Here is a 17,461-nt window from a genome sequence, read left to right on the forward strand (position 1 = left end):
ATTATTTTATGAGAACCTTGATGAACTAATTAACTTCTCGCAGATAAATTTTACTCAGTCTACTTTTACAGTTCTTAAATTATAAACATGATTTAACATTTCTGTCAGGCTCTCAAGGCCACCTTTGTGGGTGCGGCCTTTTTTGGAGCGTACAAATATAGTTCTGCCTTCAATCCCACCCTTTCTTCCATGGTTGTATGCAATTGGCTGTCGTGCTATCATTCTTAAATTTGATTGGTTCTGCGTTCTGTCAGTTTCAGAAGCCCCGCCTTCTAAAACCAGCGGTTCATCCGCGCGTGAAGAGCTGAGGATTACCTCGTCAGCGGGGAGCAGACCTGCTTTCTATTAATTTAGCAGGGTTTTTTTTCCCCATGTTATTAGCCGTCTTATAAATGAACTTAACTTTAAAGTTTAGAGGTTTTTTTTCTTCAGTGTTTCGGACAGCTTTTAGTAATAGAGGTGTGGTGCTACGGTGTGAACGGTGAGCTCGCAGCAGGTTTTTGTGTCACCTGGCCGTAGCAGCTGACTCGTGTCTTGCGGAGACCGGAGTTGTCAAAGGAAAAGTAGCGGTTGCTAGTTAGCAGGTCAGCCACTTAGCCCGCCAGCTAGCCTTACTGCCACACTAAGTCCCACCCTCACCGTGCGTAAACGTCGGGCTGCAGCGGTGAAGACAAGTATAATATTTTTGCTTCCTCTGAACTTGGCTAGCATCCTTGTACACCTGGCTGGCAGGAGAGATTAGCGTAGTTAGGTGGCGCTAACGGAAATTGGCCGTTTTTACGTTCGGAGAGTGTTCTCTTTTTTTTTCTCTATGAAGGAATACTGATAAAGGGACTGGTTCAAAAAAAGAAGAGGCGAAATAAAGAGAGAGAGAACAAGGAAGACTGAGGAGGAGGTGACTGGCTTGTTTAGCCGGGGAGACACAATTGTGAACGTAAGTGACTCATACATAGCTGGTGTCGTGAAAGTGGCTTGTTAAACGGCTTACATGACCTGTCCAAAACAACTTGCAGCGCTTGCATGGCAACGTTTATCCTGCCTGCCGCTGTTCTGGTGGCTTAGCACCCGCAGCCAGTGCGCCATACTATAACGTAAGCTAAAGGGGGGGTCGTCTCTCTAGCTAGCATGACAGTTTAGCACTGATGAGCTTTAATGTCGAAACAGCACGTCAGTCTTTGCTTCATTGCACTTTATACAGGCATCGCGTTTTAACCAACGCTTACCAGCAAGTTTGGTTAAGTTGTTTCTTTAGCTCTAAATCAGCTGTTTGCCAGTAGTATTAGCTTAGCTAGATGTGCTAGCTGCTTTGAGCCGACCACCCACCCAAGTTGACAGCTCAGTTTCAGACGATGCAAAGCACTCGTGTTTGTAAAAACCCAACCAGTTTTAGTGAATTTGTGTCCATCCCTAAGCAAACTCATTATCTGCCGCCTGCAGCTGTGAGAACTCTGTGTTCCTCAGCTCAGCTTTAGATAAAGTCGCCACTTAGTTGTAGCAGTGTCACACAAGGCTGGTAAACTCTGTTGCATTCAAAAGGCTGCGCGATGCTTTCTCCTTTTGGCTGTCAAACTTTAGCCCGTCTGCATCCTTTTTTTTGTCATGCTAGGCTGTCATCCCCTAGTGAGCCTCAACAGGCATGCATTGTGTTGAAATTACAAGTCACATCTGTTTCAATCAACAATCAGGCTGTCATAGACCACACCACGTGCCAGTCCTCGACACATGAAAATTATTTTGCCAACACCATTAGGGTTGTCACTATTACTCTCTATTAATGTAAATGGAAAGAAGAAGCAATTTTATCTAGTGTTTTCCAACAGACATCATTGTGGTTTCCAGTATACCACCTAGTAAGATGGCAATTTAAAAAAAAGATACTTCTGGTTACGACTGAACAATATTAAAAAAAACATGTAGCTGCTATATTATGAAACATTATGATATGCTGTTACAATTTATCCACATTTTCTTACTCCTGCATTTTCTCTTTACTTTCCATTAGAATAACTTCACCATTTTCTGTGAGACTCTGGGATTTTGTTGTCATGAACAGATGGATATGCTGTTGCACTGAAAGGCTAACAGAGATTCAGCTTGTAAAAAAAGTTCAAAACTTAAATGTTTAGCTGTGGGAATAAAACAATATGTTATTGGTTTTTGGCTGTTTTCTTAGCCAAAAGCAACCATATTACCACAGTGAAGTTGAGTTGGTACGAAAACAGTGGAAACTGTTTTAGGATTTTGCATCATTCTGTGAAGTGAGCAACGACGTTGATGACAGATTGTACCACCTCGTCCGTTTTCAGGTCTTGTAGTTTCTTTGAAAAATCCAGTTCGACTAGCACTGTGGTGATAAGGAAGACAGCTGCAGCATGACAGTCACCAACTTTAATGTGGCTGCAGACATTATTTAGAAAAGAAATGAACTTTTTCTAAATATAAATACATTCTCTTCAAATAAATTTTCCTTCTTAATGAAAAAAGAGTGCTTTTTATATTTTAAAAGCCATTCCTAAGTTTTATATCGGTTTTGGCAGACGTTACCCGCAGCGTGGTTTCTTCAAACACATTGTTTACATTTAGTGTGTAGAAAATATCTATAAGGTACAAATTAGAGCTTTTCTGAAACCAGAAAAAGAAGCATAGGAGTTGAACAGATTGGTTTCTTCTGGTTACCGGCCTCCCAGTGACTGGATTCTGAGGCCATTTTGACAAGTTTGAAATGTTTTTTATTTTGTCTTTTATATACCACCTTTGTTCAGGACAACTTTATTTTTTCAACTTAGACCTATGTCATTGACATATTGTGTACTTTCGCAAACAGCGGTGTAAGAAAAAGTTCACATTTTTGTCAAAGTTTAAAACCTAAAAATGGCTTAGTAAATTGTCCACAAATTGATGCCAAGAGATTACTATAGGAGGCAGCAGTCAAAGGCAGCATAAAATCAAATAAATTCAATTTTCCTGTCTTTTTGTTTCATCTTGTTTTAGATATCTAGGAGCTACCAACAAGCTAAACACAGCCATGAGTATTCAGATACCGGTGGGATTGACAGAACTGCTACAGGGCTACACCGTGGAGGTGCTGCGACAAAGGCCAACAGACCTGGTTGATTTTGCTGTACAGTACTTCACCCGTTTGCGGGATTCCAGAAATCAGGATGGATCCGACATTAGTGGTAAACCGGGGAAAGGAGTGGTGTTTGATGGGGAGCCCATGCAGACGGAGTCCAACGGTGAGGAGGATGAAGATGACGACTCTGACTTTGAACGTGAGTTGATGCTGCCGCTTTGTTAGATGGGTTTGTCTGAGGAAAATCAGATGTATTATTTTGGGTTTCCATGAGGAGATAAATTGAGAATGTGTTGCCTGAAGCAGTGTCTGAATGCCCATCATATTTTTATAGAAAGTAGTCCTTACTTGCCACTCTACTAATCTACATGTTCTTCATCCCTGTTGTCTTTGTGGTCATCAGACTTGCACATTCTGTTCATGTTTTGAAGTTTCAAGGTCTTTAGATGTTTATTTTCTAAGAATTTGTGAAAAGGGGTGGGGGGAACTTGACTACATAAGCACTCAAGGTAAAATTCTGCAGTAAATTTTTGTGGTTTTGTGAGTGCTTTTAACTTTTTAGGCTTTTGTCATGTTTTTTTTTAAACAAATGTCAGCTTGTTGTCTTTTCAGACCTGCGTTCAAGTCTCCTTTTTAACTCTGCTCACAGATTGATTCCTTACATCGATGCAACTTTATTGTGATCCTCCTCCTAGTATGTTTTTAGAAAAGGAAGAACCGCACATCCTGTGGCCTTTAGGTTGCGTGTTTGCACATCTGATGGCTAGATTAATGGGACTCTGAAGTTCCCACACTGCACACAGCCTCATCTCTAGTGCATCTCTCCCCCGTGTTTGAGACACTGGCACAGGATGTAAGCCATTCCATAGCCCAGCTCTCTTCAGAGCAGTGTGGCCCAGATCTAATCACATTCCGATGCTGTGAATGGGACTTTACAGTTCATATAGGTGCTTGACTCTATTCGGGGAACCTCTGCAATTTGGAGGTTTGCAGTGGGAAAAAAGTGAAGCAATTTATCTGCAAGTTAATGGTTAATGTAGTCTAAATGGTGCAAGTGTGATTGTGGCTGCAGAGTTTTGTTTTTTTCCCCCCAAATCAACATTGGATGCAGTGAATTGGAGCGAATGTTAGATTTTTATGGCTGTTTGAAAATTAAGATTTATTAGCCAAGTCTGTCAGCGCACAAAATAAATTCAGCTCTGGCTGCTGTTGTCTTTCTACAAAGTTTCGCTCTAATTCTGCACTAGGCTATTTACAATAGATGTTAAAGCACAACTAATAGGGCAATAAATGTAAGATGTCAGGGCATGATGTGATGTTTGACAGAGCTTGGACTGCCAGGCATTGTAAATGATGATGTTCAGAGAGAACAGGTTCTGGGACACTCATTTTGCCCTCTTTGGTTGTAAACTTTAGTTTTAGTTTCACCATGTCTTTATGAGTTAACCATCGTCTCTTATGTAAATATTATTTCAGGTAAAAGCAACTTGACAGATGCTGCAGTCTGCTGCAAACAAGATAGATTATGTATTCTGTGTTTATTCTCACACAGTGTGGCTGCTGTCTAACAGCTGTAACCTTAACCGAAGGAAGAGTGTGTGTGCGTGCGTATTCACACATGCGCATCTTCGGTTTCTTCTTGCCTTTGAGTTAATAAGTGAACATGTGTGTGCTTGTTAAAGCACATTGTTGTGTTCTGACTTTTTCACACTAGTTCAGATTCCATTCTACTGACGTCACAACGCTCTTGTACCTCTGTGTGCCCTGAATTAACCTCAACAGCACTTATACAGCTCATCCAGGGGGGCAGTAAACCAAGAGTAGATACAGTCATGCTTCAGGAGGAAGCTTTACACTAAATGCTTGAGGTTACACACATGACTTCCATGGTATTAAGTTATCCAAGCAGGCCTCTGTGTGTGCTGCCCCCAGAGGATTCTGGCTCTGTGGAGGCACACAGGACTGTATATTGAAAGAAATCACGTGCTGTTTGAAAGACCACTAGAGTAGCCAATGAATGTGAAGATTACAGATCTGCTGAAAACAAATCTTTAAATATAAATATGTGCATTAAGTACTGTTAGTAGCTACACTACTTCTTCTATTAATATTTCAGTGTTGTCTATATTTAGTATGTGGAAAGTATTAATAAACTACAAATTGTATTTCTTTTTTAAACCAAAACTAAAGCTTATCAGTTCTATGGATTGTTTTTTGCTGTTCTGCTGTTATGCAGCTGCTGGTTACTGGTAAGAATTGCTTTCTTTAAAAAAAATTAAACTACTGTAACATACTGGGCCCAAAAGTGCAATAAAATAGTTAAATATCTGTTGAAAAATGTTATTTGTTTTCTTGCATTAAAATCTTTCTTAGTGAAGTGGTTTAGAGGTAAACATAGGTAGTAGAAATTAACATACTCATTTAATTAGGGTTGAACTGCAAGTATTCCATTTAAAAACCTGTATTTTCATAAGCATTTTTTATCTTATCAGCTGCCCCTGAAACTAAATGATTTCTTTTTTTTTTAATTGATTTAACTCCTTAATACTGCAGAACTAAAGCATTTAAACTAATCACACTCTGCAGCACTCAGTGACACTGCTATAAGGATCATCGTGTATTAATGAGTATCATCACCTTTCTGTTTTAAATGCATCTCAGCAGTTTTATAGTGCATTACCCTTCATCAAGAATAAAATATATATTTCAAACCTATTGTGGCTTTCCTAACCTATTCCGGTTTGAGGTTCCTGACAGCACAGCTGAGATGCTCTCGTTTAGAGGAGGAGCTACATCGCTCCCCTTTTAAAGCTTGTCAGAGGTATCTAGTGTTTGTCTAACATAGGCTTTCTGTAAGTAGGCCAATCACACTTTTAGGTGTTGACACTTTGTGTAAGAAAGACATAGTTGTTGCGAAATGTTTGAGGCAACTCAGAATCAATTTGCTCCCTGAAAGGTTGTTTGGTCTGAGCTGTGATTATGTGTATGATACGTTTTATGTTTCGCATTCAGACATTTTGGCAGTTTTTTTTTCTTTGTAGGCTGCTTACAGTTTTGATGATTCATCACTGTGCTCGTAACCTTTAGATTGCACTGCAGGAAACTGGTGTGAGTGAGAGAGAGCGCACTGGCTTAATGCTTTATATGTAAATGAAATAGATGGGGTTAGTACACTGTACTAGTGAAAGCATGATATCAGTTTTTGCATAGATTTTCTTTATCTCTTGTAGCTTAAAGCCACTACAGGATCAGTATATAAGTCTAAGCTTAGCTAAAGGAGGTTTTGTTTTCAGTACAAACTATCAGACTGTCATCATATGCATCACTGTTGCCGATATGGAAAGTAGCCTCATATGTTACCTGTTCAGTGACTTATCAGAAATCCAAATTCTACTAAGATGAACCAAATGTCACTAAATAAATTTTGCTTTTGCAGTATTACATTGTCTTAATTTTGGCACAAAATTGCCTGAAAAACCCACCATATCTTTATTCCATTAATTTATTCCATTGCTTGCGTATTAACCTATTTCAAATAAAATAATCTCCTATTTGTGTTTATGGTGTACTAGAACTATAGGGTTATTTTGTGTATGTTTTAATTTTTTCCATTATTTCAGGCTTTGATGAATGTGTTTTATTACTCTTCCTTAATAAAGCTCCCTTAAAAACAGGACTGGCAGGCAAACATTAGCTTGCATGTAATTTGACTTGTAATATATTTTTATACAGTTCTAATTCATTATCTGTGACTGGAACTGACCGAAAAAGATGCTGTCCTGCATCATCATTAATTATTGACTAGCTTGCTAGGCTAGCCCACTTAGCTGGCACACTGATGCAGGTTTTAGTTGCCGAGATGCTAAATGTCACAGAGTAGTTTGGACATCTTGATCTTAACAACAGAAGAAGAGTTAGTAAAACATGTTATTTGCAACCAATAACATTATTTGTATTATTTTTGCAGTATTACGGTTTCATGTTGTCTTTATACAATGGTGCCCTAATGTCTGCCTTACTTAATATATTTGCAGATTGTATTTTATGCCTCTGCTGGCAAATGTTTGGCTGGACACTAAAGGCTTATTTCAAGAGTAAATGTGTTTGGCTTACAACACAGTTATAAATATCTTGTTTCCTGAAGAAGACATACTTAGGAGAAGCAGAGCACAGGCACCACGTTTCCATCTTCCTAATATATTAAACCTTTTTCTTAGAGCTGGCCTGTGTAGTATCAGTTTGGCAGTGCAAGTGCATCTAGACAAACTCTGAATGAATGGACACCTTTGTGACTGAAGACATAGATGGGGGGGGGACAGTGCGTCCCAGTGATTATATTAGAAATGAATTAGATGTGTTTTTATATGAAAGATAGCTGGAATGAAGCCGTGGCTGTTTGTAGAAAAAAATGTCAACGAGTATTCAGAGAGGCTCTCTTTCTATTAGGAAAACATCTGTGTTGTTTGCAGAACATGACAAAGGGCTGTTTTTTCCCCCAGATCACTGGGAAATGTTAACCAACATGATAATGGGGGTTTTATCTTTCGATCTGTCAGTTGATATATTTTGCTGTCCGTCTGTATTTAAAAAAAAAAGCCTCTCAGGTATGTGGTAATTATGCATAAACACTGGTATTTTGAAAGCAGAAGATGCATAACATCCCTAGAAGCCAGCCAAGTGTTTCCTTTTCATCCCAACAGCCCTCTTCCATCAGTATATGCACAACTCCACAGATGGTTGGTGTTTATTTTTGACAGCAGACCTTCTCTTACTGGTAAACACTTCAGTAAATAGGCAGATGAGCGCGGATCTGTGAATATAAGCCAGACCAAATATTGAACAAAAGCAGTTTTAAAAAAAAAAAGCATTAGAGGGTGATTTTTCTTTACTTTATTTTAGATTTTTATGTGCTGTATTAAATGTAATTAGATTCCTGTTATTTCTAGGGATTACTGTGAAAGATCTGCATTCATAGCTTTATATATTCACAGCTCACGCTGGTCCAAAGTAGTGCAGAAATCCATTAACTGGGAATAATGATGAAATTGTGACAAATGCAACATGACTGTTTGTATTAATAACAATAATACATTCTCTTTCAATCATTCCAATCCTACTGCAAGCTTTTATTTACTCTATTTGAGGAAATAAATGTTCACCAAGGACACCTAAATGCTATTGGTTTCTTAAAATGTTCATACCAAATTAAGTATTTTATGGTACAAATATAAAATGAACTCTTTAGTGCATTGAAGCAAGTGAGCCCTATTCTTCACACATGCGCTGGAATCCTTAGGTTTTGATGAGTGGCATGTATGAAAATAACTCCAGACAGCGATGCCCCACAACAGCTGACATATAGTCAATCTGCACAACCTACTGAACCTAAAGTTCAATCCTATATTTAAAGAAACTGCCACAGTTATCATCAGACTTTTAAACTATGCACCATTTCATTGATGTCAAACGCTGACTAGCACTTTGCCCTTAACTAATGATGGTCTTTTTCCCTGGTACATTTGTGATGTTTGACTCTTTAGTTGTCTTTGGTTGTTTCAGTAAAAAATGTCATAACATTACCTTAGATGTAACTGCAAATGTTTTCTTGTTTTTTTTTTTCCTTCTTCATAATGTCCAATTTGCTTTTAGCCCCATTCTGTTTTGTTGATTCAGCCTTTATACTTTAATTACCCAATTGTTTTACTTTACATTATTGGAAAAATTGAAGACCTTTAGTGAGCTTCATTGTTTTTTCTTATGGACTGCGTCTGCACACGCACAGTAGAGATTAAAAACTCAGAGGTAACATTTGTGAGCTTAAAAGGCACCATTACTGTATACAGTTGGGAATCTACATGTGTTTGTATGCATGCATGTGCCTGGTTTCAGTGTTACGCTATGCAACAGGTGACCTGATTAGTATGCAGCAGTGTGTGTGTCCAATGGGTTTGTAGCCTGTGGGTAAATCTTATGCTGCCTAGCTTAGAGACCAGGCCCACTGGCAGACTGACAGCACTAAGTGGGGAAGCCCTAGGACAGATTAAACTGCTTATACTGACTTTTTGTTTCTCCTTTTCTTTTTGTAAAAGAGTGACATCTGTGTTTTATGCTAAGTAATATCATAGCTACTACATATATGTATTTTCCTTGATCAACTAAAATTTGCAGGCTACTTTGGGACAGTTTGATTTCTGTCAGCTCCAGTCTGATCCTGTGAAAAGGGGGAAAAATATAAACAATTCTTGAATTAAAGGTTTAACCTTAAAGTATAGCATCTACTAGATATTTAATTTATAATTTGCCACAGCTGCTAATTCCTTCATTATTTAAAAGAGTAGCAATGGGAGGGAAATGCTGGTTATTTTGCCCTTCACATTTCAGTGTTGCCCATTTCCTACCCAACTGAATAAAGTTTGTGTTTGCAGAGAGACAGAGCCGTAATTACACTATCAGCAAGTTGCTAATATTCAAACAGGTGACATTAACTCATGCCAGCCACCTTGTTTAATACTTTTATAGGTACAAGTTAACTGACCTGTTTAAATTTTATTAAATGGTGTTGTTAAAATGCTTCACTATCTGTAGAGCTAACCAGACTTTAACCACTAACAAGCTGTCACAGTTTGGATAAGCGTTTATCTTTTTTTTTCCTGTCTGGTTGTCTTGCATCTAAAATGCTCCCAAACACATTTGTCTTTGTCTTTTTACACCAAAGGTGGTCAGCATGACTCGTTTCCTGTCATGTCTGTGATGTTACTGGGGTTCTGAATTTATCAGCAACAGCTCAATATTTTGACTTGTCAGCCATCAGGTGACTTGCTGCAATTTCAGTATGCTCTCATACTTGTGGTGGTTTTGGCTTGGCTTTATTCAGAATGTAAGCTGATCTGCTATAAGATCAGGAAACATAAAGCCTGGATCAATTCTAAGTACCTCTGGGATTTTTTTCATTATTATTTTAATCTATGTAAGTATCGTATGTTGGTGTTTTTATTGTCGTGATGGTGGGCCACAAGGAAATGATTACTTTAAGCATGTTGTCTCTCAATTAAGTTCTTTTGTTCTGTTCACTTCACTGTTTAAATGCATCATTTCTCTTCTCCCATAAACACAGCTGCAACTTTTTTCTTGCGGTCAGTTCATTAAAGCCAACAGAGCTTCCTGTGCAAGGGGCAAAATGCGAACAATGCCTAAATAAAGGGAAGGAGCTAAATAAGATAATTACAAGTAAATAAAACGCAATGCACACGATCATAAATCAACCATGAGAAAAAGGGATGAGTCAAATATAGAAGCATGTGAGCTTGTGGTACGTGATGCATATATTTACTGATAAAAATCATTTGAACTTTGTTACTTCCTCATCTTGTTCTTGGGCATCTTTGATGGAGTTATAAAAATGAGGAAATGGTAGGATATCACATGCCTTTACGGAGGGAGTCTGCACTGTTCCTGCCCACCCTCTGGAGTGGGCAGGCTTCCTCTTTTCCCAAAAAACAATATCCCTACTGAATTGTAAACAATGCAATATTTCTTACTACGCTGAAACAGTTAAGCATACAGCACAATTCATTTCTTGGTAGTCATCACCCCACTGTTGGACCCACAAGACTGTGGTTTGGTTTTATGATAATCACAAACTCAAGAGTTGCACAAAAATCTAATGTTTTTTTTCCAAATTAAATTCAGCTTCACCTCTATTCAAGTTCTCCAACTGGCCTCCTCCTGACAACCACCCTATTACACCAACAACCAATCAAATAAGCTAGTTGGGGAATATTAATTTTATTTAGTAGTGCACTTTTTACACTAGCTGTATGGAGTCATATTGTCAAATAAATGTACTTCACCTGCTCTCATTGAACTAACAGTGAGCAGAATATGATCCCAACAATTCTGTGTAATTTCAAATGCTTCTAATTCTGAAAATGGGTTGTCAATCCATTAAGGCTTCATAATCCTCCACTTGTTGTTTATTTACTTATTTTCTGGTAAAAAAAAAAAACGTCTTCTAGGTGAGGAATTATCAGGCTCAGGTTTGTTCACTCTAAATATTTTAGACTTTAAACCAGAGGTGCAGAAGCCTTTTGGATTTTTCAGAGGTGAAATACAGTAGTTTAGCACCAACAGGAAGATGTAAACAAGCAGCGCAATTGAGAGTTTTTTTCTGTTCTTATTTCAAAATAAGTTTCAAACATAGATATGATGAAGAAAGACTGCCAGTTAAAATGTTGATTATTCTGTGGACTAATTTTTCACTCTACTTATGTATTCCCCCCCAAAAAAGCCATTTCTAAATGAAAATGTAATTTTTATTAATGTAAAAAACGTAACTAAATAAAGTGTACAGATTTAGATTTGTAAGCATGAAATAAAATGCATCTTCCAGCTTTACAAAAGTAAACTGAATGAAACCCCTGTCTATGTATTTACATAATGTGGATATTGATGAGATTACACTGGGAATAAACATAAATCTGTTCAGTCATGACTGTAACTCCAAATGAAAATGTTGTTTACATGAGGGGCACATACAGGATTTTTCACATTTCTTTCCATCTGTAACCCCTCCAGCCCAATCCTTCTTGTCTTTACATATCTTGGAACAAGCGGCTTCATTTGGTGTTTTGTCTTGCACCCAAATCTTTTCGTTCAGCACCTTTTCTGCTCAGATTGAGGACGTGCACTGTAAAAGAGCTGTGAGTGTTTGAAAATGGCACAAACATCAATATGACGAGGTGTAAGGCAGGCAAGCTCTGTTGCCTTGGATCAGAATACCGAACATGATTGTGTTTGAATATTCTTTGATTGCTTAATCTAAACCTTACCTTAAACGAAGGTTTGCAGAAAATATTGTGAACATGGCAGACTCCAATGTAGAAACGAATGTTTTAGTGTCTAAATAGTTGTGTGCATGTAAACATACCTACTGAGAGAGATGACATTTAAAAGATGAGGGAAAGAGCCAGAGCAAATAGCAGCACTGCTAAATGTGGACTAAGTCTGTCTAGGTCTGTTCAAACTAGCATGCTAAAAAGCAATCTCAAGCAAGAATAAAACAATGAAATTTCTTCAACAGTATGGGTAATTATACTAAAGAAACTTTACTAGCTTAAAATATGTAGACATGTTATCCTAACAGATTTTGTTCAAAGAGAATTCATGATCATACACTCAAACTAATCTTTGCTCCCCAGTGCTCATAGAGAAAAATCCAGAACCCCTGAGGTTGGGTGTCATTGTGTTTGCATAAAGAAGTTGATTTTTATTTGACAAGCCAAATCTTTTCAATCTCATTAAATGCTCGACGCCTTATAAGCTAGGTAGAATGCAGAGCAAAATCGAGCAGTGGATTAAGTATACTTAAACCTTATATCGATCAGTTTGTTTTTAATTAAAATTGACTGCTCGGTCATCAGAGAGGCTTTTACAGTTGATGAACTGACTGCAAGCACTTGTTTGTGTTTTGCACGGAGTGTCAGATAAGCTTGAATTCGCTCAGGGTTTAGGGTTATTCAGTGACATAGCATTCATTCTTATCTTCAGCCCCGTGCTCAGGCAGAAAGCCTCTAAAAATGGGTCACACAAACGCATGTAGTTTGTCCTCCATTGTTGTTGAGTTGTTTGTCTATTTCTTAATACTCCCAGAGATAAGTCATGTGTGACATTTTCTCTCAAGGCCTGTGCATTCCTGGGTGTTGAGTTTGTTAATTAATAAAAATCCATCACTCTCTTGTCCTGTTGGCCTTCAACCCACCTATGTCACATTTGTCCCCTGGTACTTGCTTTGCATTTGTCTGTCTCGGTGTAAAGCCCCAATCTCATTAGACCAGATGGATTAGAGGGAAGATGTTATTAGGCCGGTTTAGCTGAATGCCTTTAGGAAGGTAAGAAAGATTTGACAAAAAGAAGAGAGAAGACAAGAAAGCATGAATGAGAAGAAGAAACTGAACAAATGTGGAAACTACAGTAGATGTGCAGTTAAATGTTAACCAGATGTTGCCAGATTTGTGTAAACTGTATACATTTTTTTTCAGAGAGCAGTTAAATACTCAGCACATGTTTTAAAATGCTTGATAACTAGCTGTTCTTAAGCTATTAGTCAAATTGTGTTGAAACATTTGAACTACTGTATATACATATATATATATTTGTATTTTGTTCAGCAAATACAACCCTTGAGCAGAGTAATAAACTTTCTTCATGTGGTAGCAGCAGAAGTTTACTGGCATGATAGATAAATGGTTTCCTGCTGAATTGGTTACTAGAGCAGTCAAATAGATGTGGTAGGGCTATTTACAGGAACAATTTTGGTAGTATGATTTAGTCTGACAGGTTTTCAAGTAAGCTTTCTAGAACTATAGTTGGCCCAGCTCATATAGAATTAAAAATGGATTCTCTTAATGATATTCTGACTGAAGTTGTGTTTTCCAGAAGTTATTAGGAAAACGCATAATGGCAATGATGGCAAGGACTTTTCATTCTTTATATATGACTAATGTCGCAATGAATCTTGGACTGAAAATCTATTGCAGACTGGTTGTAGCAAATACATAGAGTCTACCTGACTGTTCAACATAATATTGGTATATAGACTGTGAATGTATGGCTTTGAGAAGTTGTATACCTTTGCGATTGGGATATTAAAGTTACTGATACTATAATGGGGATGTTATGCAGCTCTGGTGGTCTATGTAACCTTTTGATAAATTTTTTAACAAAGCTGAATGATGATCGTACGAGTTCATTGTTTTTTTTTTTCTCCTTTTTTTATAGAAATTAAAAATTGAATTGTAAATAGAAACTTAAGCTAAGAAAATGCTTTTATGGATTGAGCACCACAGTTGGATATGTGGGTTGTGCGCTCATAAAAAACTTAGCCAAATCCTCTCCCAATGCCAAATGGCTCATTCTGCTACTGTCTCCTCATCGGTGTCTTTCAATAGATTGGGGGTTTGAAGAATTACTGGGAATGGAAAACCCATGCACAACCCTGACATCCTGGCACCTGCTCTTCATGCTGGCCACCAGCTTGGTCACACACTGCTGTGGGATGGCATCCAATTTTCTCAACCAGCATGTTGCGAGTCAGTCAGCAGGGTTATGTTGGAAACTCTGGCATGAGGAGCACACCCAAGCTGACCTGAAAAGCGTCAAAAGAAAAAGATCGGACAAACTTAAATATCCTTGCCTTTTGGTTTCAAGTCCCAATCTCATTGGGATTTGCCTACGCTGATGGCTTTGTAGGTCTGTGAACCAACATAGTCAAGGTCACTGTAGTGACAACTGTCCTTGGAACCAGTTTCAGGCCATTGCTGCTGGTAGTAGCTGAGATAGGCAGTGGCCTCACCTTCTGATGGTTCAGATAAGGAGTGAAAGGGTTCTGTGAACTACTAGTGGCCTTCAAACATTCCTCTTCTGTAAATTTCAGTATCGTCACAGATTTTCTCACAGTGCTCAAGTTTTGGTTTATATTTGTTTTGTTTTTGGGTTTTTTTGTATTGGCTTTCTTTTTTCCCCAGATCCACTACAATTGTCAATTGTTTCCTAAGTATGTTGTATACCCAATTCATTTTTGCATATTCCTTTTCTCAAAGTACCAGTCCATAGTCAAGATGCTAGACCTTTACCAGGATAGCTCAATATAGCAAACTGTTTCACTTCCTGTTTGTTTTGCCTCTCTGTAATAAAAACGTAGATGTTGGGCCTTTTCATGTGAAAAATTCTCAGGTTTGATTTGCTTGCCTCTGCCTTAATGATTCGTCTATAGTGCACAAGCTTTGTTAGAGTATAGCTTCAGTCTTTCTTCATGAAAAAGTTTTATTTTGCAAGCTATTGAATGCTGGAGCTGACATTTGCCACAAAAGAAAAACCTGGAACATCATGGGGTCATGAATCTTGTAAATCTGCAGGTTTGTGTCTCATTCTTCAGATGACAGATAGGAGTCAACTGGTTCTACTCGTTTTTAATTGTGCACGTTTTCACTGATAATGTTGAGGATTTTGGCAGATGGCCTGAACAAACTTTAGATTGGTCTAAATGATTTTAGTTGATGGTGTCAATTTATTTAAACTGTTACTCATGTGGTTTTTGGGGGCATAACCAGTCATCACCAACCAGGGCGGCATTAAACTTACAGAAATAAAATGCGAGGCACATATTTAGATCTTTTCTTTTTTTTTCATCTTCAAAGGTAAAGTCATGCACAGAAAGCTCTGCGCTGTGCATGGTTCTCAGCAGCAGAACAAGTTCAAATTACACCATGCATCAGCTTTGACGTCAATATATTAAGCAGTCATCATCAGCAACCAGTGCCTACCGGTTCCTCCACACATTAGTTACTTCTGGGAATGTTCCTAGCCAGCGACTTCTGAATGAAGGAAAAAAACAGCGTATTTCCCCCTGAGTAAATAAGGCTGGGAAACTAGATTTGAAACAAACCACAGTTTAGATGCTGCCTTTTACAAGTCATAGCTGGAGCCAGGGAGGGGCAATTATCTAACCGTTTGTTAGTATCATGGATTTTTTCTTCTTTTTTTTTTTAGATACAATTCTCATAATAATTATTTATAGTGACAGTCCTACACCATGATGGCTGGAATCCTAAGTTTTTATTAACCCTTTTATCATTATAGCACAACATGCCACATTGTATGGTAGTAAATGTTTTCAGTCTATTTCTAGAAGGAAAGAACAATTACTACAATATTAATGCTTTAAAATCTTTTTGTAAAAGTATATGTTAAAACTGAGTAAGATGAAGTCTAGCGACTATCTAATCTTTAAGGTTTAGAATATGGAGTTATTTATGGAATGAGAAATGTGTGGTTTGCATTTCAACTAGTGGGGTTTAGGTTAAGACTACAGGTTGGACATTCTTATTTTAATGTTATGTGAATTTCTGTCTTTCATTATGTTCTGAAAATATAAATGCAAAAAAACACATCTGTTTGCTTCTTTCCTCTCCATACTCACCAGATGAACGTAAAGGGAATGGCAGCATGTTATTGGAGTGGGGATTTCCACGGACGATAAATATCTTCTCATGATGCTCTAAAATGCTTCAACAGAGACTCCTAATGATGGGAATAAATGTTTATGATGCCAAACCCTTATCAGGAGATAGCTCCTCTACCAAAAGACATGTAGACATTAAGTACCATAAAGTTTTATAGTGACCACAGAAGTATTCAGTAACCGTAAATGAAAAGTAGGCAGTTTGTTGCTTTCCTGTTTGTAGCCAAAAGCTGTTTCTCTGGGACTTGTTTTTTTTAACAGAGTGAAGTTCTTATCTTGTGAACATGTTTTAGTTTGATGAGAATTGCAGAAAGGGGAAAGGAATCATTTCCCTCTTTTTTTTTTTTTTTTAAGCAGCAGTTTCTATTTTAGAGCCACATACTGGTGTGTATTAGTAACCAGGGCATGCCTAAACTTTTCAATTCAACTGACATAATTTACCAGCTGTACTTCCCCCCTCCCCCCTTCAAGTTATTTTCACCGTTTTGGTCAGTGGATCCTAATGTTGAACTGAGTACACAATCTATCAGTAATGTATATAGAGTAAGAACAGGGCCTGTCAGGCTCAAAGTGGGTTAAATTACATCACCAATAGTTGAAGTGCAATGAAAGCATCGCTGCCCGACTATAAGCAGGCCAGAGTTTTTTCCTTTTAAGGGCCTAAGTTTCAGCGAGTTTGCGATGAGAGGGTTGAAACACTGGGAAAGTAGATTGAGTCACATATAGGACAAGGGGAAAATAGGGGAGAGCAGTTTTTATAGGAATCCTGCATATTGAGTTCTAAGAAGAGAAACGCTTGGGGTTAGTGGGAAGCTGAAACTTGGAATAAAACAGTAACTTCACATGATGAGCAGTATGAGAATAACAATGAATTCCTGATGAATTAGAAAAGGCTCTTGAATTTCAGCTTTTCAAGCCACATAAAGCTCCTCTACATTGTCCCCTCGAACATTCAACTGATGTTCAGTGTAACCCTTTAACTGACTCTATTTGTTTTAAAGCTTCTTGACATAGTTATCATTTAAATATTCGTTGTAATAACTAAGTTAGTGTTTTTTGTTTTGTTTTAGAGGTTAAAAATGTTTGAACGCTTGGATAAATATTCTAAAACTGAAATAAATTTTTAATCTAGACACCTCCAAGTCTTTTAATCATATTTGCAAATATCAGGCCTGTTTAATTGTGGGGAAGAAATAATTACTATTTTTGTGAGTAATAAAATCACAATTTTACATAATTGCTAATTGAGTTTGAAAACCTTTTTATGCACTGAAAAAAACACAAGCAAAACTATTGTGGAATAGTAATTCCACAATTTTGGCTCCAATTTTCTGTAACTGACTGGAGCCAAAATTGAAATTAATTGCCCT

At 37.7% G+C, this 17,461-nt stretch overlaps 1 protein-coding gene across 1 annotated transcript in view; it reads left to right on the forward strand.

Annotated features, from left to right (window-relative positions):
• Nucleotides 1–284: 284 nt before the first annotated feature.
• The window catches only part of prkar2a (protein kinase cAMP-dependent type II regulatory subunit alpha), a 40,898-nt gene continuing 23,721 nt past the window's right edge, over nucleotides 285–17,461 (forward strand). Inside the window, exons 1-2 of the mRNA XM_023336783.1 lie at nucleotides 285–934; nucleotides 2,992–3,272. Coding sequence (XP_023192551.1) covers nucleotides 3,026–3,272 — 247 coding nt within the window. The 5' untranslated portion in view covers nucleotides 285–934; nucleotides 2,992–3,025. The remainder of the gene's footprint in view (nucleotides 935–2,991; nucleotides 3,273–17,461) is intronic.

This window comes from Xiphophorus maculatus, chromosome 1 (assembly GCF_002775205.1).
Source record: "Xiphophorus maculatus strain JP 163 A chromosome 1, X_maculatus-5.0-male, whole genome shotgun sequence".
Classification (NCBI taxonomy): domain Eukaryota; kingdom Metazoa; phylum Chordata; class Actinopteri; order Cyprinodontiformes; family Poeciliidae; genus Xiphophorus; species Xiphophorus maculatus.